Source organism: Orcinus orca, chromosome 12 (assembly GCF_937001465.1).
Source record: "Orcinus orca chromosome 12, mOrcOrc1.1, whole genome shotgun sequence".
NCBI classification, from domain to species: domain Eukaryota; kingdom Metazoa; phylum Chordata; class Mammalia; order Artiodactyla; family Delphinidae; genus Orcinus; species Orcinus orca.
In genome coordinates this window covers 74,238,411-74,266,244 of record NC_064570.1, presented here as the reverse complement: position 1 = coordinate 74,266,244, position 27,834 = coordinate 74,238,411, and the positions used below count along the sequence as shown (strand labels likewise).

The following is a 27,834-nucleotide window of genomic DNA, read 5'->3' as shown; positions in this document are numbered from 1 at the left end:
CTGATTAACCAAAAAAAAAAATCATTTTTCCCACAGCAGTAGTATATTTATTGTGCTGAAATCAGGTAGCAGGGAAGGAATAGCTCTGGGGAACCAGTACAGAAAGCTCACAAAGATTTACACATCTCTAGTCATTACACACTGAGCAGCAAAAACAAAAGTGTTGAATCCTCTTAGACCAAACTATTATATACGCGGCAAATTGTCTGTAATTCTCATGTCTGCATGCCTTGGGGGGAAAGAGTGTAATTTTAATGCACAATAAATATTTTCTGGTTTACAAAATATTCTGAAATACTCTGCACAAAGAGCATTACATCCTGCACATGCAGTTTTGACATGTTAAAGATACTTATACTTAGAAATATTCATGCCTTTTTTTTTTTTTTTTATGGTCACATTTTCTCGAACGATCCCTGTGCGATACCCACTAGCAATTTAACCTATGTAATAAGACAGGGTGCAAGTTCTTTCCTAGTGAATTTCCAGTTGTTTTTTTATATTACATGAAACACTTCCTTTGTAAAGAGCAAATTTCATTTTCTGATTCTGGCTACTCTCACTTTCGTGTTCATTTTATGTCTTAGCAATTAACACTCTGTAACAATCAAGCACTGAATTTAATGATCTTTAGCACCAAGGAGTCAAGAATATTGCACCAAAATGGGTTTACACTTCATATCTAGTTACAGATAAGATCTTGCAACTTTGTCACAAGAAAAGTATCCAAAATTAAACACGTTAAAAGAGAAGGATAGTTTCACAGAGAAGCTTGCTGGACACTACTTGTAAAAAAACACAAAACAGTGTTAGTGAATTTGAAAGTCAATATTAAAATCTACATTAGAGGACTCCTTGATTTTTTAATTAAAATTTATTTAATTTTAACTGTTCTTTCCAACAGAAGAGGTAGGTATATTTCCACATATGAAAAATCGGTAACAGCCACAAATCAAAACAAGGAAAGCCTGATAAAAATCAACATACTCTCTTCTAACAGCACATAAATGTAACTATGATGTTACTAATAGAGACATGAGTTGTTTCATGTTCCAATCAGACAATAACCTTAACGTTTATCATATATATCTGGTAGTAACAGGAGTATTGAAAGGCTGCCTTTTCATCACAAAAATTGTTTCCCACAGTGATCTGTGCTGCAGGTCACGGTGACCTTTGAGTCGCCGGGCAGGATTTTACTGTAATTCTTATTTTCCCCAACACCATCATCATCAAGCCTCTAAGCGTCTACAGAGATCATCAGATTTTTAAAATTTAATTCCAACCAAGAGGGTATCTTCAGACTAGAGGTGGAGAGATTTGACCACTCCAGTCAGCAAATGAATTCAAACGTGCACGTTTTAAAGTAGCTGCATTTCCAGTTTGGGACCAGAAGAGGGAAGGTACCTGATTTTCATCAGTAGGTAAGTAGCAATTTAGCCAAAAAAAAAAAAGGCATAAAGACCATGTTTCTGTGATTATCAGTCTGAAGAATGAAGAGACATGAAAACTCATACATTGTACACATGAATATGAACAGGGAGAGGGGCCTCCAAAGTCACGTGATGATTGCTTTGGTCTGACAACATCAAGGCTAATAAAAAAAATGTTTAAAATAAAAACTTCATAAATAAAACATCTGGGTGTTGTATTTAACACTTTACTCAATCTAAAGGTCACTAATACATAGAGCACGTTTGTCTTTTTCTCCCTATCCCCAAACCCTCATTTGCTTCTGGTTTCCCTGAAATCGTATGTGAAGTGAGAGCTTCCTCGCTGTCGACACCAGGTAAGGCCCAGTTCACTTTACTCTCCTTTGGCCTTTCCATTTTTCTGCTTTCTTCCATCTTCTACCACTAGGTGGTTTTCTGATTTGTTCACACCGTTTGCTGAAATACCATTCGCAGCTGTTTTTCCAGTTTTGGCTTGCTTAGGCTCTTTGTACGTCCGAACATAGAAGTTAAGGAAGAGACATATGAAGCTGACTGCATAGGCAATGAGAGCCCAGTGCATCCATTTGGGGAAGGGGCAATCGGTGTAAAGGGACAGCGCTGTGTGCCCAATGGTCACGTGGAACTGAATCTGAAAAACAAAACAGCGCAGGTACGTTTACTGTGGGCAGCAAGCAGCTCGTCACGACCTCAGCATCTTCTGTGCGGCTGAGCCAGGCCCATGCCGTCGCCCCACGGTCCAAGGCTTAAGAGTTCTCTGGTTCCTCCTTACTCAGGCTGCTGCTCAAATGACATGTCCTCAGCTAGGGCTTCCTGCTAAGACTCAAGTACCTCCACCCAGAGGGTACCTCCATCCCTTTAACCGAAGGGTTCTGTTTTGTGTGGGTTTTTTCGTTTCATAGGAATTGTGTCTTTTGCATCTGCTGACTTCTGGACTGTCCACCTCTCCACCCGTGTACAACCGAGAGTGGGGCTCTGCGTTGGCCTCCATGATTCCCGAGCCCTTGGCCTGGTGTCTGGGCTCAAGGAATTATTTTTTGCATAATGTTGAATAATTTTACCTCATGAGAGGGAATATCAGTGGCCTAAGAGAGTAAAGTAGTGGTACTATAGGCTCGTCAATTTTTGTTTTCCTCCCTTTTTTTTTTTTTTTTTTGTGGTACGCGGGCCTCTCACTGCTGTGGCCTCTCCCGTTGCGGAGCACAGGCTCCGGACGCGCAGGCCCAGTGGCCATGGCTCACGGGCGCAGCCGCCCCGCCCCGCAGCATGTGGGATCCTCCCAGACCGGGGCACGAACCCGTGTCCCCTGCATCGGCAGGCGGACTCTCAACCACTGCGCCACCAGGGAAGCCCTCCTCCCATATTTTTGACTGATTTCTTTCCACAAAGTTGTCAGCAAGCCGGTACATGTACTTCTAAAAATGAGCTTATGAAAGTGGTTCATTACTTGTTTCTTACAGAATAGCAGACAGGTAAATATGCATTTGAAGGGACGCAAGTCTTTAAAGACTAAGATTTTTTGGTAAAATTTTGTAGATATTTGAAAATAAGTGTAAAAAGAGTGAATGGTTCTCAAGAGTTATGAATTCCATGGTATTAACAAGGGTTAGCTTTTTACAAGATTAACATACACGATTAACTGTTGTGAGAACTTCTCGCTTGGAAATACACTACCTTTCATGAAATTAACATCCTGTTTGGAAAGGGCAATTGTGGTTTCTCTTTAAAGGACAGCATTATCAATATTAATTACTATATTAAATATTAGTTTTAAAATTTATCCCATGTTAAGCCCCAAATTTCTATCAGACTAAAAAACTTTAAAAGTTTTCCATGGCAAAATCCAGATTTTAAGAACTTTTGATTTCACAATGGTTTTTAGGACGTGCATCACGGAAGAAGGGTGAGTGTGAGGGGCGGAATCGCTAAAGGACAGTCAGGTGCGGGCTCCAGCAAAGCAGAGATGGAGAGTTCACGTGAGTTTTGTCACCTCCTCATTTTCTTGGGACCATCTAATAATTACTGAGAGAAACGAATTACACAAACTATATAAATGGCTTATACAAAAACTGGAGGAAGCTTCCTGTAGCACTTTACTTACAGATGAATCCTGCACACCCAGCATTTCCCAAAGGTTGTGCTTCCTGTTTGGTTAGCCTATTGTTTAGAAACTTAAAGCAGAGATGAATAATCTTTCCAAATGTGATTCCACTGTACACTGATAAAACTGTGTACGTGCTATGATTAAAGCAAATTATAATAAATTCCAAGGCTTAAGAATAGCTACCAGGTTGGTTTTGGATTTCCAGTTTGGTTACTGGGCTAGTGCTTGGCTTGGAAGGTTGCACGGATGCACCCAGATGCTACAAGAAGTCCTACTGGGGGTAGGTGCTGAGAACTGCCTGCTCTGAAGACTAGCATTTGAGAATACCGAGTTCTGCTCGCTAATGAGTGTGTGTCGGGGAATTAAGAGTTCTCTGGTCCTCCTTCCTTTTCTTAAATTTAATTAATTTTTAATTTTTTGGCCGTGCCATGAGGCATGCAGGATCTTAGTTCCCCAACCAGGGATGGAACTCATGTCCCCTGTGGTGGAAGCTGCTGGACCGCCAGGGAAGTCCCCCTTCGTCCCTTCCTTTACCCCACCCCTTCCTTGGCTCTGTGCCTTTCCTACAACTTTCATATTCTAAACGTATGGGATCTGTTCACAAGGATGGAAAAATGTAATAGACAACAAAATTTACATAAGGGCAGGATGAAGAGAGGCAGTAGTAACATTTTAAGTGGAAAAAAAAAAAAGCCTAAGAAAGAAGTTAGATTATTTTTCTAATCATAAATGAGTCTGTGTACTTTGTGGTGTGCTTAGGTCTTTACTCATCCATTTCACAAATATGTTTAAAGGATATTTCTCTTAGACAAGAGCTGAGTCTGGTCTTTTAAGGACATTTAAAAAACGAGTGGCCATGACCACTAGGTCTATGAACAGGTAGCTCAGAACCAAACAGCCTCAACTCCTATAGCTGGAGCACAGAGAAAGTCGGCTTGGTAACAGAAAATTGCTGAAAACGACTCAGTACTTTACAATTAATTAGACTCAAACATTCTCAGTGTTTCACCAGAAAAAACTTTAGAAGCATTTAACTCACCAGCTGCAGCATGGTCAGGTATCGTTTCCACCAAAGATACTTCTGAATCCATGGGCCAAAGGCGGTTAACCCGTAGTATAAGTACATAATCACATGGATGAAGGAATTCATCTGGGCTCCGAAAAATGCTTTAGAAAAACAGAGGTAATTAATTACAAGATACAGAAACCTGTATTAGGTGATAAACCATTAAGACATAAAATAAATGAATCTACATTATTTTCCAACATTTAATCTTGAGTACAGATGAGGAATAAAAGTTGTAAAATAGTTCTAATGGAAAAGCCTTCTCTTCAGATCATGCCAAGTATTTTTAAAGTTTAGAGTCAGGCTTTCACCATATAAATAAAAAAGGGTGTCCTTCAAATGCAAAGGACTTTCAAAGTGGCAAGTTTTCAAATGAGGGTACTCCAGTGGCTTAAGTAGGCCCCAATACAGAACTACTGCCAGTATTACTTTGCATTCTATTACTCTTGGGGAGAAAAAGTCATGGTACATATAATTGTTTAAGCAGATTTGTAAATGTTTCATTATTGCCTTTACATGTGCTGATATACATAGCTACAACAAAATAGTACTTATTTCTTAGTTTCCTAAATAGTTTTAAATGGAAGGTAGCAAGGTGAACTGTACTATTACATACTGACTTGTACCCTGGGTCCCCATCAGAGGAATGGTCTGTTTACAGCTCAATGATGTGAATCATCTCCAGTGTACAGGCATCTGAAAAGCTGGAGGCAGACCTTGGCCAAACCGTGAATTCAGATTCTCTTCAACACTGAGAAGGCTACACACAATTTCCTTTGAGTAAGAACCAACAGGTGCACTTGGGCCTGTCTGACAGCAGGAGTGGGCTTTGGGCTTGGAGAGGAGACAAAGCCTTCAGACTGAGAAGCTGTATCTTGGTATCCTCTGGATCAGAACCACTAGAACTGTTCCCTATCAAAATATAACTTGCTATGTTTGGGATTCGTTTATGCTTATCTCTGGGGTAAATCTGTAGGTGTGAAAGTAGTCACAGATAAAAAGCTAAAGCTTTACTGTCTTCAAATTTCTTTAAAGTGAAATTAACACAGAAATAATTAACCATGAAAGTAAATTAAATTATAGACCAAGTCAAATTCTCACTACTTTCCATCTTCCACATTTACATAATTTACTGCCTGGGGATATGTTCCTGAAAATGCTCACCCTGTCCCCCTGCGACCCACTTAATTCCAATCCACCACAATGTAAACATTGTACAGTGATGATATACGTGAAGGAAGGAGACTTGGTTGTTTTTCTTCCTCAGGATAAAAAACACTGTGTCCAAATACTCAATTCCTTTAGAAATAAAGTACCACCACAGAGCAGCAGCTATCTGTAGAAAGAAAGGGAAAAAAGCATTTTACAAACACCAGAATGACACTATCACATGGTTTTCTACACATTCTAAGTCCTAAACAATCTTCACTGCACAAAATGTAGGAGGCACAGAATCATTTTTGTCTAAGTGGGTGTGAAACCTAGGCATCTATTCACAGGGAAAATAATGGGAAAGAAAGATTCCAAATTTATATCTACACAGTGCCAACAGTTCAGAGAAAATTTTCAGTCTGTTCCATAGCTGGATGTCACCAGTACCCAACTGCTGAATGCAGAGCTGTAAACACTTTCACATTGCTGTGATTTTCAACATGGTAGAGAAACTGAGATATTTACTTGGTAAAGGTATTTCACTTGTTCATGCCTAGCCTATATCATACCTCAGAGATGCTTGCAAGTGTGCTTGGGTATCAACTGGGCTCTGTGAGTGTCTTGTCTCTCTCTCTCTCACATATGTTAATATGCAACAAAATACTTAATCACAGTTTTTATTAGGCAGTAACGTCTTTAAAATGATAAATTGCAACAAACAAACACACACAACAAATATTTCTTAGGTCATAAATATAATCCTGCTTACATAAATAGGTCTTTTCTTTTCCTGGGCTCTAATTAAGACACCAGATGGTGCAGAAAGATTACATTACATGCTGAGATTAAAGATCTAGGATCCAGTGAGAGGTGACCTCTGTATATATGTTTTAAAATATTTTCCAAGGATCCTACTAAAATAGTAACCTCAATTCATCTTTCTTATGTCAAGTATTTTCTATGACGTGTCCTATGTACAAATACCAAAGGCAGCGGTACATAACTGAAATCTGTTCGTACACCTCTGCGGGTCAGGGGTTTGGCAGATTCACTCACAGCCAGGCTTAGGTGTTTCACAGCTGATAGAGACCTTCCTCATTTTATGCCTGCACCTGTTGGATGCCACGGGTTTTTGTTTGTCTGGGTTTGGCTTTTTGCTTTTGAAAAACAAAATGACAATTTTAAAGTGTAGGCAAGGAAGAAAGAGAAAGGCCAAAGAAAAATTAGTATTGTATTTACAAACTGAGAATTATTTACTGAATTTGCTTGAGTAATAATATTGTTGAAAATGATAAAGTTGTTTGAAAATAGGCTTGAAATAGGGAATTTCTCACGGCAACACTATAGTATTCACTATTATGTTAGTACTTTAAAGTATAACATTTTGGTGCAGCAAACTTCATCTAGAAGGGAAGAGATAATGTCTTATTTCTCCCCCCATCTGGGCCTCTAAATTAGCCACAACTCATGAATAGTAATAAATAATCCTTCTCTTTAGTTTGTAAACTGAATAGCTACATCAAAGTGAAGAGATCCTTCTTGGCTACATAACAATGGATACAAAAATGAGTCTTTGGGTAAAACACTTATTCTGCCACATCTCATATTAGAGAGGAGGAGAGAGCCAGGAAATTTTCAAATGCAATCTGCTGCCGCTCTGGTTCTTTCTCCTACTTGATTTCAGTTCTCACAATAGCTCAATTTTTTTTTTTTTTAACATCTTTATTGGAGTATAATTGCTTTACAATGGTGTGCTAGTTTCTGCTTTATAACAAAGTGAATCAGCTATACATATACACATATCCCCATATCTCTTCCCTCTTGCGTCTCCCTCCCTCCCACCCTCCCTATCCCACCCCTCCAGGCGGTCACAAAGCACTGAGCTGATCTCCCTGTGCTATGCGGCTGCTTCCCACTAGCTATCTACCTTACGTTTGGTAGTGTATAGATGTCCATGCCTCTCTCTTGTTTTGTCCCAGCTTCCCCTTCCCCCTCCCCATATCAAGTCCATTCTCAATTTTTAAAGAACTGACCATTTATGAATGCCAGGATGGTAGGCTCACAATGACCAGAGTGGTATTTTTAAAACTTTATCCCCAAAATGTTAGCATGTTGTTTCGTCCAAGGGGTTTACCTAGGTTCACTCCTCAGAGAAAGCAAGCCCAGTGCTCTTCCCTTTCCTTCCCCCCGGCCTGAGCAAGACCAGAGTCAGCACTCCACCCAGGGAGAGGCTCTCTAGCGAGGTTACCGTAGCCAACAAATCTGTATAAAGGGGCTCCTCTCATTCCCTCTCAGTTGCATCACGGGTCTTAGGTTCTTGTTAACCATTTGTTTACATGACTAGTGTCTGCCTCTCCCACCTTTGCTAGAATGTCAGCTCCACAAAGGCAGGGATCCTATCTGCCTTTCCACCTGGGTCCCCAGGGCCCCCTCACGCTATCTGCATATAGCACATGTTCAATACACATTTGTTCAATGAATAAAACCAACATGACAACCAAAAGGGGTGATTTTTCTTTCATCGGCGCATTATATCTCCTAATAGGGAAATGAACACAGAGACATAAAATGGTAACTACATGAAAGCAATCTGGTGCTGGGTCTTGATGAATACTGCTATTTATATTGTCCAACCCCAATGCTAAAGAGCTACTTTTTTCCAAGGGCAGCTACTACAAATTATATTAATACATATATTACATGTAACATAAAACACACACATACATATAACATATGTTATATATGCTATATAAATGTTTTATGTATATGTAATGTTTAATATGAACCACAGCACACGAGGAGTTCAATAAATAGTTAATAAAATAAGATAATTTACTGATGCAGGTGACTGCAAAGTACAATATGATAACACTATATTACTAGTCTACTTTTCTGCAAAGATGATAAAAACTGAGTTTATACCTATACAAGTTGTGCTGTGCTTAATTTACTAAACAGTACATAGTTTATAAGATGTTCGTTTTCCTCAGGCTTTCTTAACAAATGAATTCAGCTTTCTTTAAGAGTTTCTATTCTTGACCGAAAAACAAAAATCTAAAACATCATCTTTATACTATACATGGAACTTCTTTTTTTATTTTTTTGAGTACTGCATTTTAGTAATCCAACACACCTTCAGTCTCACATCACCAAATGAGAGAAGATACTGGAGGGGTGAAAACAGATTTTCAATTATGTAGTTAAAAAAAAAAAGCAAAGCTTTGTTGACTCGAAACAATCCAGTACACTCTTACCACTATACTGAGGAATGTTTTTCACAGACTAGGGACTACAATATTAAACCAGCTTCTACTGATTAACAGTGTTTTTAAGGTACTTACCCTGACTTCGTGAACGTTTTCCGAATAATCCACACTCTGGCAAATATAGCTATATCCTGCATTATATGATCCCATGAATAGCTGGAAAAAGGGAAGGATATTTGGAGTAAAGTTTCAGTAGATACAGCATGTATAAGCACTACCTACAATATGCAAACTTGCAAAATATTTTTAAAAGCAATACGGTCTTAAAATTTTTCAATGCATTAAACATTTAATATGTTGGAATTTCTAAAATTTACTGTCAATTTATTTTAAAATTGAAATCTAAATTTAAAATGACATGTGACATTTGGACTGAGACAGAGACTCTCTACCTCATAATATTGAGAAACTGTGATTCCTCATATGCAGCAAGAGTTGCACGGATTTCTAGTCTTGAACCAGAGTGGGTTGCATCTAACAAATTGGGTAAAGTATCCAAAGAAGTTAAAGCTTTTCATGAAGTTGAGCTTCTGTAGGCTAAGTTGTCAATTAAAGAAAGGTTTTTTAAAAGGAGCATACTTGGGCTTCCCTGGTGGCGCAGGTTGAGAGTCCGCCTGCCGATGCAGGGGACACGGGTTCGTGCCCCGGTCCGGGAGGATCCCACATGCCGTGGAGCGGCTGGTCCCGTGAGCCATGGCCGCTGAGCCTGCGCGTCGGAGCCTGTGCTCCGCAACGGGAGAGGCCACAGCAGTGAGAGGCCCGCGTACCGCAAAAAAAAAAAAGGAGCATACTGTTCTTTTCCCTAGCATCACCAGTCCAGTACTCTGGGTTCATACAGAACATTAATGAGGAGTCTCGTGGAAAACAAATTCCTTTCACTCTTACAACTTAAGAAATGGCTGTGCCAATCCAGCCTTTAGGATTTTCTTTCAAAATGCCATGGAGGATTTGCTGCTGCCCAGAAAGGTGGGCAGTGGTTAGTAGCAACAGCTGTATAACAGTTAACTCACTTCAGTTCCAACATAAAATACAATTACACTATGTAATAGGATTTAAACTTGAGATCGGTATTCTACATCTGCATATTTTCATCAGTTACCAAACCTGAAACTGCTGAATAAGAATTATAAACATATAGCTACAACTATTTACTGAGCGCTTAATATGTTCCAAATGTAAAAATTATCTCACTTATCTCTAATACCCTAGAAGTTAGGTATTATGCCCATCTTACAGATGGGGAAAATGAATCTCAAAAAAGTTAAATAACTTCCAGTGTCAGAAAAGCTAGTAAGGGTTATTTTAGAATCCAATCTGTCTGCTTCAAAATCCCACTTTAAACAACTGTTTTACACTTTACATATGTTTCATATTTTTGTTATCCAAAAATGAAAACTGTCAATAACATAAAATTTACTCTTAGAGTAGCTAACATTTATCTTAGGGCACAACGTTACAATGATAGTTTTACACATTCTCCTTTTTTAATTTGCAATAGACTTGGGGAATTATAAAGTGAACTTTAGTAAACCTACCTCTCTAAAGATAAAAAGGTTAAGCAAAACCATCCCGAAATTATAGATAATGAGCGCTAAACGCATCTGGAAAGGTTCTCGGTCCTTCATCCATTTTGGACCCAGCCACACGAACAGGAGGTAAAGGGTACTTATACAAAGCGTAGGCAACGGGGACTGCATCAGAGGCCAATTTTCCACGCGTTTATCTACAGAGAGAACATAAAATTCCTTATACAATAAATGTTCTATAAAATGAACTTATTAGGAAGCACAATGTTTCAACTTCGTTTTCCTAATTTGACCAAATACAGATTCTTAGAGGCCCAACAAAAATACATGACGTAAAAACCAAAGAAACAAGACCAGTTCCTGGGAGCACCTTTTGAAAATGAAGTTTCATTACATAAGGCACACGTTATATGTTTTACAGAGAACCTCGAGAACAGAGAGAAGAAACAAAGCTCATTGAAAATTCAGAAGAGGCTTGGGATGAAAAGTTAATCAAAGGTTTCATAGATAGAAAATAAATACTTTAAGGAGAAACCTGACTTTCATATTAAACATCTGAAATTTACTAGCACAGTTTGGAAGCTGCTCCATCCTATGCCGAAAGCAGGAAAAACTTAGTAAAATGAAGAGGTCTGGAGCATGGAAGCTGTTCCCCGGAATACTTCTGGATATTGAAGACAAGAGTACAGTTATATGTGTATTAAGTTGAGGATTAAGTTAGAGATCATTACATTTCTATAACTTAAACAGCAACCACATATTCAAGACATTTTTTTTTCCTTGAGAACATGAGTCTACCTTTTTTCCCATGAATATAACCAACTTAAGTACTTTTCTCTAAAGCTATAAATCATTTACCTTGCATATGTGTGTGTGTGTGTATATATATATATAAAATGTAACATATTATTTCATTTAAAATGAATCAACTGTTTTTAAATTCAAATATGCAACCCTGCATCAAATTTATAATAGAATCTTGCCACAAATAAAACATTTCTAAGAGAAGCATGATGATGAAATATGAGGTTGACAAAAATTTACATTACAAAAGGACACTGAAGTTAATTTTTATATTTCTAAAAGCTAAACAGCATTTTAAAGGTTGTGAATCTAATGTCTAGCTTATTCTTGGTAATGCAAAACACTTCTATGTTCTATTTTGAGGAAAATAATATATTTTTTTAAGTAAAAAAAAAAAAAATTTATCTTTCAGCCAGTTCGTAAAACCTAGACTAAATGAATTTAACTTAATTGCTCATTACAATATCCCCCTATTTAAACTGTCAGTTTTACTAAAACTATATATGCAAAATAGCTCTGGGTAAGTTAACTGTCTTTCAAAATACTTTACCTAAAAATAAATTAGTCTGTTTCTATATGCTGTCAACAGAAAATAAGATACAAGACATGAAACACAAATACAAAAATATTTAATCACATAGCTTCTGAAGTTGGGGCGTGACACAATAACCATGGTTTCTATAAAATAAGAGTTGTTAGAAGGGTGGGATAGTGACTTGAAAGAAAACAACAACAAAAAAACCCCAGAAAAACTGATTTTACTTTATCGTTTACAGAGGAGGCCTACTCTCTGTCTATTCATGGAAATTATGGTTCTGTCATTCAAATCAAAACATATTCTAGAATTAAAAATAAACTAAAGTACTTAAAAGACAGGAGAGAGAGTAATCCTCTTACAAGGAGGGGGTGACTTAAAAGATGGAGGGCTGATTTTGTTGAAGGCACTGTGCCACTATGGTCTTACCAGTGATTGTTCCCTTTTCTTTACTGTTGTCATGTTATTCTTCTGTGCATATCTTTCTACGCCAAAAGCCAACCTAAAACATGGGGTATTCATCGACTTAGATCTTTATTTTTCTATATTATAGAAAAAAAAAAAAGAAACTAATACAAACCCCCTAAATCCTAAAGCTTGGCTGTACTTCAGGTCACTAGGGAAGGAGCTGCCAGGGAGCTCCACCTCCATCCACAAACTAGAGAGAGGGCAGATGCTACTTTTCCCATGGATACAAAGAGCAAAAGGACTCTGTTATGAGAGAACCTATGTAACAGAGACAGGAAGATAAATCCACCTGTAAGGAGACTATAATTTCTGACATCACGGATTATGTCTTACTCTTTTTATTATTACTATTTTTTTTTGCGGTACGCGGGCCCCTCACTGCTGTGGCCTCTCCCGTTGTGGAGCACAGGCTCCGGACGCTCAGCCTCAGCGGCCACGGCTCACAGGCCCAGCCACTCCGCGGCATGTGGGATCTTCCCGGACCGGGGCACGAACCCGTGTCCCCTGCATCGGCAGGCGGACTCTCAACCACTGCGCCACCAGGGAAGCCCTGTCTTACTCTTATACACACAGAATTCCTCTTGACTTCAAAGGCAGTTCTGAGCAGCAAGCAGGAAAAAACTAGGGAAATGGGGCCAAACTTTCCCCTAAATCAAGAATCAATAAATAAGCTCCTTCTTTCAGATGCACAGTATGAGTAACTCACTCAACAGAGGTATTTTTTTTTTAATATTCTCAATATGTTTTTCTTTTTTTTTTTTAACATCTTTATTGGGGTATAATTGCTTTACAATGGTGTGTTAGTTTCTGCTTTATAACAAAGTGAATACATATATCCCCATATCCCCTCCCTCTTGCTTCTCCCTCCCTCCCTATCCCACCCCTCCAGGCGGTCACAAAGCACCGAGCTGATCTCCCTGTGCTACTCGGCTGCTTCCCACTAGCTATCTACCTTACGTTTTCAACAGGGGTATTTAAAGAGACACAAGTAAGAAGCTGAAGGTCTGATGAGATGAAGCACTGACAGAGGCCAAGAGAAGGGTACAGAGGTGGAGGGGAGCGGATAAGGAGTAGCAGACGTATCCGAGAAGGCACAGGAGGCTCCATCAGTAAACAGCTGGGCTGAGTTTCAACGCCAGCTCCGCAGTTTGGGTAGGACCTTAAGGGCATAATCGGTCCTCATCTCCTGACGGAGAGATGAAGGGGAACTAGATTAGTGCTTCTCCAACTTTAATGAGGAGAAGAATTACCTGGCGGCACAGTTACAGTGCAGGTTCTGACTCAGCAGCTCAGGGTACAGCCCATTTTTAGGAAGATTCTGCATTTTCTAGGAAGTTCCAACTGACTCTACGCCAAGAGCGTCATGGACCGTCCTTGAGAATCAGAAAACTAGGGGATCCATTGGGATTTTTTTTTTAAACTTTTGAAAATTGTTACTTTTTAAAATAACAATTAGGAGGAAGAATGGAATTGAAGGTAAGGAAAACTGGATCAAGAAAATAGGCAGTTTCCGCTGGCCAGGGGACCCACCTCTCACGGCCAGAGTCCCTGCACGTATGTTCCCTTACAGGGCATCACACGGTCCTGTAAACTTCCTTAAAATGCCGTCTCCCTCAAGGCAGGGCTGGGTATCTCGCTCTTGTATTACCAGGCCTGCTGAGGCGCCTGAACATTTATTTGATGAATAAATGAGTAGATCTTTTTTTTTTCATATTACTCCCTTATTGTCTATCCCTTCAGTGAAACCCAACAGTACAGTTACTGATAGTGGAGGTTTCTTCAGAGCCCAGCAGCCCTTTCCCACAGCTCTTCCCAAACCTCCTCCACGCCAGCTCACAGCTTTAACCTGAAGTCAGTCAACACCACCCCCTCCCAGTACTGAGAGCATGTGTGCTCCACGGGGCTCAACGCCTTTACCACATTGCCTTCTCCAGGGAAAAAACACAACACCCAACAGTGCAGGTCATGCCTTCACTTGACAAACACTTAACAGAGCCCTATGTCCAGCCTATAAAAGGCGACATTTCACACCATATCCACCTCACATTAGCCCTCCAGTTCACAAGGGTCAGAGAACTCTCAAAACATCTACCCCCAATGATTATCACAGAAGTTGTAGTCATTGTCAGCAACGTGAGTCACAGTACAATAGCAACCTCCACTCTGTGATAACATTTGCATGAAATTTCTCCATGTCTTTGCAGTTATCTGTGTCTTTCTGAATTTGTGTGCATTAATATTTCTATCTGACAAGATAGCCTACACTTCTTTTACATGTTCCCTTTTCCACGAAAAAGAAGGACTGAGTAGGTCACAATAGTATCAAACGATGATATGAAAATTCACCATTACTAAACAGTCCCCCAAGCCTCGAACCAAAAACAAGTGATGGCAGATTAGGACAGTAAAGAAAAACCACGAGTACCGAAGCTTTACCTATTTTATATTAATAATGAACTATTTTATATAAAATAATGAATTATCCAGCTTTTCATTAACACAAATGTTTAAATGACATTTTTTATACGTTGCCTTTCTTCTAAGAAAGATGTGTGCACTTGCTTACATTTTTCTTTTGGCTTTTTTCCAGTTTTATTGAGAAACAACTGACATACATCACTGTATAAGCTTAAGGCGTAGAGCATGCTGGTTTGATTTACAAAGACTGTGACATGATGACCACAATAGGTTCAGCTGACATTCGTCTTCTCACATAGAGAAAATAAAAAGAAAAGAAAGAAGAGAAAAAGGAAAACATTTTTCCTCCTTGTGATGAGAACTCTTGGATTTACTCTAACAACTTTCCTATACACCACGCGGTCGTGTTAGCTACAGTCCTCACGTCGTACACCGAACCCCTAGTGCTTATCTCATAACCAGAAGTCTATCCCTTTTGACCACCCTTCCTCCAATGCCCCGTCCCATCACCTTCCACCTCTGGTAACCATAAGTCTGACCTCTCCTCCTGAGTTTGGTGTTTATTTTTTTTAATAACCTTTTGAAGGTAAATTAAATCCTCTATTCATTTGAGTTACACTGAATCCAAATGTAGATTAGGCATATTAGAGTAAAAGAAGATATATTTCTGGTACACTGTCAATACCCTAATCCTACACACAGTTATGGGTGAGACTCCATACCATGAATTTATTAGGAAAAAAAAAAGAAAGAAAACTTCTGTTGAAACCCTATCCCTCCCGCCACCACTGAAGTCAAATTCTGTCATCAAGGAATACCGAGATTCAAATGGGTTTCACGTAACACTCTTGGGAATTCTCTCTTTGAGAAACTCTTCTTTTTGGTGGGGGTGTGGGGGAATCAATATGGTAGAAATACAAATTGGACTCCAGTCGATCTGTTTGCCAAATTGTCTTCTCTCTGTATTTCATATTATTAATATGTTTATCAACAGGTCTACGCCTTCGTATCTTGATGATTTTGCTCTTTATTTTTGAGCCTGTTTAGTAACAATTTTAAGCCTTTCATGTTGCATGGAAGCCTTGATCTAAATCAGATGTGTAGAATTTTAGATTTAGAAATGATCCCTTTGCCTCAAAAATGAGATGCAGAGAGGCCAAGAGACTTGCTGGAGAAGGTGGAGCAAAAAGCCTCCTGTGGCCCAACAGCTCCTCCAGGACCACTCAGTCACCATGCCCACTCATTCTAAGGGAGAAATGCTCCCATCAATTTCTTCCTAAATTATAGGTTTAAAGAAAATTTTCCAATAGAATTGTGCCTGTCAATCATGTTCCTTCAGGAGAAAGAAAACAAGAGGGACCTACAAAAGTCCTCTTAGCGGAAAGAAGGACAAGAGATAAACAAACCAAGGCGCACGTTTTCACGGGTGGTGCATCTGGCAGACCTGGTCCAGGATCGTGATGCTTTGGGAGACGTGACACTAAATGCTGGGGAAGGACCGAGGATGCCTGGCCTGAACAAAGGAGGCCTCATCAAATACTAAAGAGCTATCAGACTTGTGCTCTATTGCCAGAGGGCCAGTGAGAAGAGCTTTAGGGAAATAAATTACACCTAAGTTCAGAAAATTTCTAACCATGGGGTCTCTTCTTCTGTAAGTAGAAAAGCTGTCTCCCTTGGTAATGAGTTCCCTCTCTGAGTTTTAAAGTTAAGCAACCCTAAAGCTAAATATTATAGCAAATCAAGTTTAGGAACAAGAAACTTTATTTCAATAATAAGAATTACTAAGACACATTACCTTAACCGTCCAGACCCTTAAGAGTTAACTTCTTTCTCAGCAAAGAGTTTCCACTTAGAACATTTTGACTGTTTCATAAAGCTCACGCCCTGCGGGACTGATTTATTTACAGACATTAGCCTGGATAGCAATCACACAATTTTATCCACGTTAAAAGGCCATGGAATGGTTACACGGCCGTATGCGTTTGTCAGAACTCACGAACTGATCCTCGGAAAGAGTTCTTTTTATCACGTATAAATTTACACCTTTATTTTAAAAATGGGAGGAAAAATGGTCCATCTGAAGTCGGACTTCCCTTGAACACCCTCCACCAAGAGTCTTTTATTCCTTACCTGATTTATATCTTAAAATCATCCAGCATGGTATACAGAACAGCTTTTCAAGTCAGACCCTCCATCCTTTTTGAGCTAAGTGATTTGCAACAGGTTATTTGGCCCCTGACCTCTCAGAATTCGCCAGCTATTGGAGGAGACAGACATGAAAAATCAATTGCTTTGCAGGACGATGACAGCAGTGTCAGAGGCCAGTCTGAGAACAGTGGCAGGGCAGGAGAGAGGCGACGAGGGCAACTTCCAGAGCTGACATCTGAACTGCTCCTTGAAGCAAAGAGGAGGGGCTTGCCAAGCAGACAGGGAGGGCGGAAGGCTTTCTTGCAGAGAGAACCGTATGTATAAAGAGCCCCAAATAAAGAGATAAGGCACTTATTTTGTAAACTAAGCAGGCCTGATGTAGAGCATATGTTCAAGCAAAGATGGCAGGAAATGACTAGAGATTTACAGGTCAGATCAGACCTGGGAGAGTCTCACAAACTATGCTGAAGACGCTGGAACTTATCCTGTAGATAAAGGGGAGATGCTTCATTGGTTAGAAACAGGAGACCACATTCGGCTTTTAGCAGATCATGACGGAGGCAGTGGGAGATGGACTGAAGGGGAAAGGCAGGGAAACCAGCTGGATCATGGTTCTCAGGTATCTGTCTGTTGCTAGGCTGCCCGCAGAAGGATCATCTGCTTGTTAAAAATACAGATTCCTAGGCTCCACCCCAGTATCTACTGTTCCCCTGGTGATGCTGACGGGCAGCCAGCCTTGGAGACCACTATAATGCAAGAAATGAGGGAAACCTGGATTCGGGGTCTGCACTGGTGACGGAAAAGATAGGCAGATATGAAAGTCACGGGGGCACAATCTACAGACGTGGTGGCTGACATGGACGTGAGAGGTGAGAGTGAAAGAAAAGTTCAGGATTACCCCCAGATTTCTGACCTGCCTGGTGGCACAGATGGTAAAGTCATGGATCCAGGACAGAGCATAAAGGAAGAGGAACAGATCTGGAAGGAGATGATAAGGTGCATTTTTTTAAATTTATTTATTTAATTTTGGGCTGCACTGGGTTTTCGTTGCTGCGCGCGGGCTTTTCTCTAGTTGAGGCGAGCGGGGGCTACTCTTCATTGCGGTGCACAGACTTCTCATTTCTCATTGCAGTGGCTTCTCGTTGTGGAGCACGGGCTCTAGGCGTGTGGGCTTCAGTAGTTGTGACATGCGGGCTCAGTAGTTGTGGCTCGCGGGCTGTAGAGCGCAGGCTCAGTAGTTGCGGCGCATGGGTTTAGTTGCTCCGCAGCATGTGGGATCTTCCCAGACCAGGGCTCGAACCCATGTCCCCTGCATTGGCAGGCGGATTCTTAACCACTGCGCCACCAGGGAAGTCCGATCAGGTGCATTTTTAAACAGCTTGTGTTTGAAGCACTCATGGGACACCTAGGTGGAGGCATCCAGTAGGCTCTGGAACTGCAGATGACTGCCAGGGCTGCAGACGCACAAGAGAGTCACCGGCAGTGAGAACCCCAGCAGAAGTTCAGGTCACAAGGGAAAGAGCGCATAGAATGAGAGAATAAAAGGAACAAAGATTGAACCCTGGGGAACACTTAAGGGAAGAGTGGGATCCGTGGCTGCGAAGCAACCAGAGAGGAAGGAAAAGAGAAAATGATGTTGTGAGGACCAAGAGAGTAAGGTGTTTTGAAAGCGATGGGGTGGGCGACAGACGCTATGGATGGAGAGTCAACTGTTCTCCCCTCTTCTTTTTAATGAGGAAATAATAACCATCTCACAGGGTTGATGGGCGATGGTTAAATGGGAGAGCTCCCAGCACACGTGGACACCGCAAAGCCCTTCCTTCCGCTGCATCCCGTTCCCTCTGCACCCATGCCTCCACGCAGGTGTGTCCTACGTCAGGGATCATCTGAGCCCCTCCTGCTAAGAGTCAAGCCCTTCGATGTCTTCCAGGCCTTTTCTTCCTGACCTAGAGGAGTTCCCTAGGTTCTGGATATGGGCATTCAAGTCAGACTAGCAGCCTGACAACCCCAGCTTCCTCATTTAGCAGCTGAATAAGCCTCAGCAAGTTACCTAGTCTCTCTGGCCTTATGGGTGATGACAGGGTTGTTGGGAGGAATAAGACACTGCGTGTATAGTGTCTGACACAGAATAAGAGCTCAATACGTGTTAGCACTGTCATTATTACTGACAATAATCAAACCACTAAATCCTCCTCTGTCCCAAGAGAAGAGTTAAACCAAATTAAAGAAAAATTACCATCAGTAATTTTTATGTTCTATAGAAAAAAATATAAAGATTAAGTTTAGACTACCTAAGCCATTGTTTTAGGAGTTATTACAAGGATTCAATAAAATGGCCTTAAGAGAACATGTAGTCTCAAACCTTCTAATTGTACAGGTAGAAATATGAGCCCCAAAGAATCAGGAATAATTTGCCCAAGACCATGTAAAAATGTAATAATTTGCCCTTGGCCATGCCCAAGACCATGAAACCACCTGCAGAATAATAAACTTATTCTCTAATGTTACTGTTATTATTTTTGACAAAATAGTTAACTCTGGGTTGTTCAAGGAATGTGTATATTATTAAATGGGTACAGAATTATAGCAACAAGCACAGTGCTCTGTCAAAACAGGTGCTTAAATATCCGTATCCCTTTGTTTTTCTATTCCTTTAACTATTTCCTATGGAGCAGATAAGAGAAAGTGAAAAGGACTAAATATGTTTTTGTTTTTGTTTTGTTGTTTTCGGTACGTGGGCCTCTCACCGTTGTGGCCTCTCCCATTGCAGAGCACAGGCTCCGGACGCGCAGGCTCAGCGGCCACGGCTCACGGGCCCAGCCGCTCCACGGCACGTGGGATCTTCCTGGACCAGGGCACGAACCCGTGTCCCCTGCATCGGCAGGCGTACTCTCAACCACTGCGCCACCACGGAAGCCCAAAAGAGGACTTAATGTGAATCTGTTATTTTCACTACTTGGGCAGCACCAGTAACAGTCTTGCTGGGAAAGATTGGCATTGTTGCACAGAATGTGGTTTTTCAATTACTTATCAATATATGTTTGTTTGAAATTGCTTTACCTATTTAAAGAATTTTTCAAAGTTCTATCTATATCCAGAATTTAAGAGCCGGATGAGACCTTAGAGATTACCTAATTCAACTCAATTAAGAGATGAAAAAAGTTGAGTTGGAAAAGCAAAGGGACAGCTCCAAACTCTCATGGCTAATTAGCGGCAGATCTGGGGCTAAAGCCTCGGTCATCTAAACACAAGTCCAGGATCTTTTCCATCCCCTACACCAGGCTGCCCTCCTCACTCCCACACACATCACAAGGCTTCCACACAGACTATGAAGAGAGAGGAAGAATTACATCTGATTTTATATCTCTTGAAAGTATTTCGTGCTAAGTGATTTAATGGTTTGATTCCTTCATTAAATTTAGTCAACATCAACTGAATTTATGACTACCTTTAAAAATGATAAAGATCATTTTTAAAACTCTCTGTAATTTAGTGTAGCCCAAAACCTTATTAGTATTTAGCAACCAGAATATATCACTATTTGAAATTATACTGGATTAAGAGGGTTGTATCAAATCAACAAATGTATGGGCACTTCCTAGTGTTGGGGAGAAAAATACAAAGTGAAAAGATAAATAATAATGAAGGTTAAAACAGTACAAGACAACAGAGTCCCAGAAGGAACAGCACAAGGATGTACATGAGCAATTGTTTAGGATGATGGGATCAGATGCAGCAATGAGCTGCTCCGGGTACCACGATGGAGAAAGGCTCCGTGTGGGAGGGAGACTGAGCCGGGAGGGTCTTGGTGACGGGCACGTGTGGCAGGAGCCAGGGGAAAGGGCAGTAAAGGCAAGGGCAGTGTGATAAGGGACGTCAAGCAGACGTGCACACGTTTTACTCACGGGTGAGTTATCCAAGTTGGCTATAGCTGCACGTCTGTGGGCAGGGAAGTGCTGACTGACCAAGTTAGAACGGAGAGCTGGAAACTGGTTTTGAAAGACCATGTATTTCTTCCTCCCTTCTCTTTTCTAAAAGTCAAAACCCATATGATTTTTTAAATATATATTCTAATAAATTCTCATTCTAAGGTAAAATAAAACAACAGCACCTTAATTGAAAAACGTCCTAATAATGAAAAAGAAAAAAGAGCCATGTAGCACGAGAAAAGACAGATGCTTCTGTTACCCAACTCTTCTGTATGTGCTAATATATGTCTAATTCAAAATAATAAGTGACTCAATAAATGTAAAATAATACTTATGTTAATAATATTAAATCATTCACTAATGACATTATCATAGGACAAAAAAAAATAAAACATCGAATTTTAAAAGGATGATCAACTTCTTTGTGGCACTTAAGATCACAAAAGCACTGCCTGATATAACTATCTACGTAATTCTTAAAACCTTGTTTCCCTAAGCCAAAGAATCTAACTGTATAAAACTGTGTCCTGGGGGCTTCCCTGGTGGCGCAGTGGTTGAGAGTCCGCCTGCCGATGCAGGGGACACGGGTTCGTACCCCGGTCCGGGAGGATCCCACATGCCGCGGAGCGGCTGGGCCCGTGAGCCATGGCCGCTGAGCCTGCGCGTCCGGAGCCTGTGCTCCACAATGGGAGAGGCCACAACAGTGAGAGGCCCGTGTACCGCTAAAAACAAAAACAAAAAACTGTGTCCTGACACTAGTTTTAGAATTTGCACTGTTTTCCCCTTCTGGAATTCCATCTGTGATTGGATGCTTTGCTACATGCTGCTGGGGAATGGACAAGAGCATCAGACATTAGAATCCAGGAGTCTGCCACCAAAAACCACTGGTGAGGGAAAAAGTAACAAGAATCAAACAAACAAACAACCCTAAAATGGCAGGGACCTCCTAGAGGCTTCAGGGAGGTTATGAAAGAAGGATAAGACCAGGACCCCATTGAAAATGCTGCCTAAGGGAGATCCCACATTAGAAGATGGACATGTTCCACATATTTGTCTTTAATTAACTGCCTAGAACTTAGAATGTCTTTTCTCAAAGAAACATTGAGAATGGTAAGTGAGTTTCCAGGCTAGGCCAAACAAAAAATCTGTTTTAGATAATAGTGTAGATAAAAAACTCTAACTGTGACAAATAACAAAACCAACGTAACTATAATAGATGATATTAAAGACCCGTGCTCCTCTGGAGCCCGGCAATCTGTGGGACAGACCCTACGTATCTGAGCTGAGTTAAACATCCCCTCGCACGCCAGGCTGACTCACTGGCCCTTAAACTCATTCCCAGTTTCCATGGGTTTTTAGTTTTGACACCCCTTTCCTTAGTCGACCTTTCAAATACTCTCCCCAACAGTACCCACATGAACTTCACGTGGTGAAACAGCTAAAATACTCTAAAGGCAGAGCCCGTACATTCCTCTCACGACTCAAGACTGCGGTGCAAGTAGAAGTGGAGATGAGGAGGGTAGAGAAGCAATCTCCTGACCTTCCCTAGGCCCCAACTAGGCCTGACTCTGACTCTGATCACACTGCCTTCAGACCATGATGCCAAGGAAGGTGGAATGGCCGTAAGCTGCATGGGGCAGTGACCGAGTGTCCTCATTCTCTCCCCGGAGCCCAGAACTGTGCCTGCACAGTGGCAGGTGATGAGGTAAGAAGGAAAGATTATACAAGCCTAGCTTCTGAATTTCATCATCATCCCACAGGAGTCCTCCCTCCTCCTGAACCACTCATCCCCTTCTCCCTTCTGCCGCTCCAAAGTGAGGGTAAGGCCAGCTAGACTGGCCTTTCATGCTCTAACTTCAACTCCCAAGTAGACACTCATTTTTCACCCAAGTCTAGGGGGCCATATGTGTGAACAGAGAGCAGTGTCAAAGTCCCCCACCAAACACACATGCATGTACAAACATACTCCAAGAACAATGGCTGTTTAAAAACATGTGGTCAATGTACACAGTGCTGTATTTAAAATAGATAACCAACAAAGACCTACTGTATAGCACAGGGAACTCTGCTCAGCGTTATGTAACCTAAATGGGAAAATAATTGGAAAAAGAATAAATACATGTATATGTATAACTGAATCACTTTGCTGTACACCTGAAACTATCACAACGTTGTTAATCAACTATACTCCAACATAAAATAAAAAGTTTAAAATAATTAAAAAAAAAACATGTGGTCAAAAAGAAATATGGTAGTTCAAGAGACAACTGGCCTTATTGTGGGCATGCTGGCTACTAACTTTCTAGGATGTTTCTATGTTAATGTCAGTTACACAAAATGGTACTAATAAGTATTTATTAAAATAATAAATGCAACGGAAAATATAAGGTACAATTCGGGTACAAGTGGGTATTAATAAGTTGGGGGTATTAAGACTCATTGGTTTTCAAATTTTACATACAATTCTTCTTGAATGGATGTACACTTTGAGCCTAGGACCCCAGTCCTAATAATTTTAATGTACTCATAAAGTGAAAAAATAGAAGAAAAAAACACAATGACATCAGAGTACCTACTCTCATGCCACCAACGGGTATAAAAATGTCCTATACCAGTCTACAGTTTCCTATATATTATAAAGCAAGACTCACTTGCTTGTTCAAAATATCTAAAAATATAATATAGAGAAGGGAAAATTTATTTTTGCTGTTTTTCTAAAAGTACAGCTCTTTCAAAGTTTTGACTCCAATGTATTAATGATGTAGTAAAAGTAATACTTTGTGTTTATACACTGTGGGACATAGTCTGTATTTGCTAGATATGTGTCTCTGAAAAGCCCAATTTTTTTTTTTTTTTTGCGGTACGTGGGCCTCTCACTGTTGTGGCCTCTCCCATTGCAGAGCACAGGCTCCAGACGCGCAGGCTCAGCGGCCACGGCTCACGGGCCCAGCCGCTCCGCGACATGTGGGATCTTCCCGGACCGGGGCACAAACCCGTGTCGCCTGCATCGGCAGGCGGACTCTCAACCACTGCGCCACCAGGGAAGCCCAAGCCCAATTTTTATACATTGCTTTGGACATGTTTTATTAAATAACCACCATTTGGGAGACTTCCCTGGTGCTGCAGTGGTAAAGAATCCACCTGTCAATGCAGGGGACATGGGTTTGAGCCCTGGTCCAGGAAGATCCCACATGCCGCGGAGCAACTAAGTCTGTGTGCCACAACTACTGAGCCTGCGCTCTAGAGCCTGTGAGCCACAACTACTGAGCCCATGTGCCACAACTACTGAAGCCCGCGAGCCTAGAGCCCATGACCGGCAACAAGAGAAGCCACCAGCCCCCATTTACCGCAACTAGAGAAAGCCTGTGTGCAGCAACGAAGACCCAATGCAGCCAAAAATAAAAAAAGAAAAGATAAATAAATAAATTTATTTTAAAAAAACCACCATTTGATATAACAGCGCAAAATGGTATTTTTGCAGAAACTGCCCTAGGGCAAAAACCTTTGGGCTCATCAAATGTACTCTACAAATGTGTAACTATTCCTGTTCTGAAAGTCCAAAGTAGATAAGAGTTAGGCAGAAAACTTTACACTTAACTTTACACTTAGGCAGAAACCTCAGTGGAGAGAAGTATTTAATGAACTGAAAAAACAGAAACAAAGAAGCACACAACTACAGTGTGAGGATGAAAGCACTCAAGGGCACAGAGCCTTGCTCATTTCTTTCTCTCCCTGAATGATCTGCATTCTTTAACCATACTCACAGCTATTTCTCAACACCATCTTTCTCTCTGCCCACTTTTATCTTCCCCTCTGACTCATCGACTTCTTCTTCAGCCTCATCTCATAAGCTACTTTTCTACTTTGAAACTCCTTCACCCAGATTTTCATGAAACTATAGCAAGGAGATCCTCCTGGAATCAGAGTAGTGCAAATGAATCAAAGACCGGAGAGTGGGGCAGACCTATTCTGCCTGAGTCTGATGAAATAGCCCTCTTACACAGCAGCAAGGTAGAACCCACTAAGCCTCTAAGTTGGCTAAGAAATACCATCTACCTACACTAGGTAGCTCATTACAGGAAGCAAGGAAGCAGTCTCAGGTTTCGTAAGTGGATAGCCAGAGCATGGGTGAATACCTTCCCTCTGATCTGCTAGTGAGAGGTCACTTCGTTCTAGTGGCTACTCTCACTACTCCGGCTTGGCCCTCAATATTATATTATTTGCCCTTCACAGGCTCGTGGACAGCTTTCACATGAGGCAAGTGCACAAAGCTTCCCGTTTCATTTGTGATTTTTTTTATACAAGCATCATTAGGAAGGAATTAACCATCACAGAAAGGCATATTCTACCTTTGCTGTCAGTTGCTCTGCGACTCCAGAGGTGGGAAAGCTCTGAGGTAGGAAGGGAAGACAGACAGGAATGAGAAGTCCTGGGTGTGGCTGGCTATATGGAGATCTGAGGACCTTGACGAGGCCTCAACTCTGAAGCATGCAAAGTGCAATTATCTGCCAAAGAGCTTGCCTGACGTTCAGCTCTGTACAATTGTGTCGTGGGAAACCCTGATACAATGTTTAAATAACCAAAATCACAGAGATGAAGGGAAGGATACATCTTTCCCAGTTTTTGTAGGTATAGCAGCATAACCTCAGCATACACTACATAGAAGAGAGACTTAAAAAGGAACGACTCCATTAAAAAGTGCTTTTTAACCATTTGCAAGTGCAACAGCTAAATAAGTAGCTTATTTCTCAATGTCAAACTTGAGATCTTCTGAAAAAGAATACACTTTGCTAAAGAAGTTAAAGCCATATCAATGCCAAAGAATCATTTTGTCTCACACATAAATAATTCCAGCACACCTTTTTTTCCACGACATATATCCCATGTATTGTACTGTGTTCATGCTGTAACCACTGTCTCATTGACTCTAACAACGAACACCAAACTATAGGAATATATTTCCATTCCTTGGGAAGGGAGGCACAGTCCTAACATGTAAGGTTAACCTCCTCCGCCGCTGGGATGCAGGGCAATACTGCAAAAGGACTGGAAATGGCAAAACATAAGATCATTTCTAAAATCCTGTTAGCTTAACTGTTTATTTCAAAAACTTGTAAATGCTTTAAACCCAAAAGTAACTTAAGTAAATGAAGAAAACAAATGGTAAAATATAAAAATAACATATTAGCACAACTCTTCCCCTTAGAAAAGCTGCCTAGCTCAGCCAACTAACCATCCCTGTCAAACTGCAACACTGAAAGGGAAAAGTTTGCCAATTTAAGACAACTGTATACGTGTAGGCTTCTGGGACCACCTCTAGGTGCTGCTGTAGAGACCCCCTTTCCTAAAGATTCCCTACTTCTTTCCCGGTGTTTTAACCTTCCCCCTCCCCCTGACCGCACTGCACTGCGCAAAGCCATCACAGACAATCACTTCAAGCCTATCTGTTGTTGAAAAAGCCTTGGAAACTAACCTCCTCCAAGGTTCAAGGAGCCGAACAATGGCTTTTGACTTTTCATTCCAAATTATATTCTAGATGGACGAGCTAGACAAGAAACTATTAGCAGGTGTGTCAAAGCAACCAGGAGGCCAAAAACAGCAAAAGGACAGCGACCACTGGGCCCTCTGCCCTCCCGAGCCATCTCACCGATGGAATATTGCTAAATGTTAAAAATGATCCCTGTGCAAAAGAGAAGTGTCAGAGCTCGGAAGATGTGGGACCACAGGGTGGGGCGGGCCTGCGCCGAGCTCTCAGCAGCACAGACTCCATCTGAAATGCCAGCTCCTGCATCCGAGAACCTGACGAGAGATGGTGGAAGCTCAGAGGAAAACCGGGCAAGCGTCGAGGGGAGGGGGAAGAATTAACGTTCGGATCAGATTAACCAGTGCCCTAGCGCGGTCTCCGCGCCCGGCACCTCCTCGGATCCGCAGCATCCCAACAGCCACAGGGGGCGGGGGCGCTGCCGGGCCGGGCGCTCCGAGGCCGGGGGCTGGTGTCTTCCGCGGGGCCAGGCGAGGATGGAGAGCTTTACCTGTGATGGACAAGGTCCAGCGGTAGAGCTCCACGGTGTCGTTGAGCGCCGTGGACACCACGTTCAGGACGCTGCCCGGCTCCGAGTCCAGGAGCCCCATCGCGGCGGTGAGCGGGCGCTGGCGTTGGGAGGAGGAAGCGGAGACCCCGCGGGAGGATCGACCTCCGAGGCGACGGCGGACCGAGCGAGCGGCAGCCGGCGACCCCTCTAACGGCGGCGGCCCAGCTGCGTCTTCTCCCCTTCGTCGGGGCGCCGCGGCGGCGACGAGCCGGGCGAAGGAGAAGGTACCGTCAAAGCTCCCGGGGGGAGGAGGAGGTGGTGGAGGTCCTGCCGTGAGTGCCCGGTGCTGCACCCGTCTGCCGCCACGCGCCGCCGCCGCTCCAATCTCCTCGGCCGGCGTCACGTGGCCGCGTGCGGGGAGGAGGGGCCGGCGCGCCCCTCCTCCCGCCCGCGCGCGGGGACTTTGCGCAGGGATACTGCGGCGGGGAGGGGCCTGCGGGAGCCGGGGCCGCGCAGGCGCTGGCCGTCGCGCATCACTCGTCCTCGCCCTCTACGCATGGTCTGGGTTGCGGGGCACCGCGGCCTCCCCTTGCCACCTCCCCCCGCGGGTCTCCCTGCTCCCCTTCCCCGCCTCCCTCTCCCATCGGGCCCCTGCGGAGGAGTATGACGCCTTCCCACGCGTGACCTCGCATCCACCCTGGATGCGCCTTAGGAAACGGGACAGGGAAGAATGGGCGTTTTGTGGGGAAGGCTGAGGTAGGCGACGTGCTTTGGTCCTTACCTGTCATTCACTTCGATTTCCCTTGGGTTCTGTTTCCTTCACCTCCACCTGCACAGACTTGTCACCATGACAAGGGAGATACAGAAGTTATCCCTCTAAATTAGTAAAGGGATGTTTGTCTTCCCAGCTACAGTGATGGAGAATGGACTTTGGG

The 27,834-nt window shown here is 42.1% G+C and overlaps 1 protein-coding gene across 5 annotated transcripts; it reads right to left on the bottom strand.

Moving 5' to 3' along the window:
• Nucleotides 1-21: 21 nt before the first annotated feature.
• Nucleotides 22-27,302, bottom strand: ELOVL4 (ELOVL fatty acid elongase 4). Of its 5 annotated transcripts, XM_033428576.2 has the most exons (8): nucleotides 26,900-27,302; nucleotides 20,844-20,969; nucleotides 16,921-17,047; nucleotides 10,575-10,762; nucleotides 9,115-9,195; nucleotides 5,786-5,957; nucleotides 4,595-4,722; nucleotides 22-2,082 (listed from the first exon to the last, which is right to left on the bottom strand). In XM_033428576.2, the coding sequence occupies exons 3-8, from the start codon at nucleotides 16,940-16,942 to the stop codon at nucleotides 1,807-1,809; spliced, it is 867 nt and encodes a 288-aa protein (XP_033284467.2). In that variant the 5' UTR covers nucleotides 16,943-17,047; nucleotides 20,844-20,969; nucleotides 26,900-27,302; the 3' UTR covers nucleotides 22-1,806. The 5 variants fall into 5 exon arrangements, with proteins under 5 accessions (XP_033284467.2, XP_033284469.2, XP_033284472.2 ...); XM_033428578.2 differs by lacking the exon at nucleotides 20,844-20,969; XM_033428581.2 differs by lacking the exon at nucleotides 16,921-17,047 and having other exon boundaries at nucleotides 26,900-27,297.
• Nucleotides 27,303-27,834: the final 532 nt, after the last annotated feature.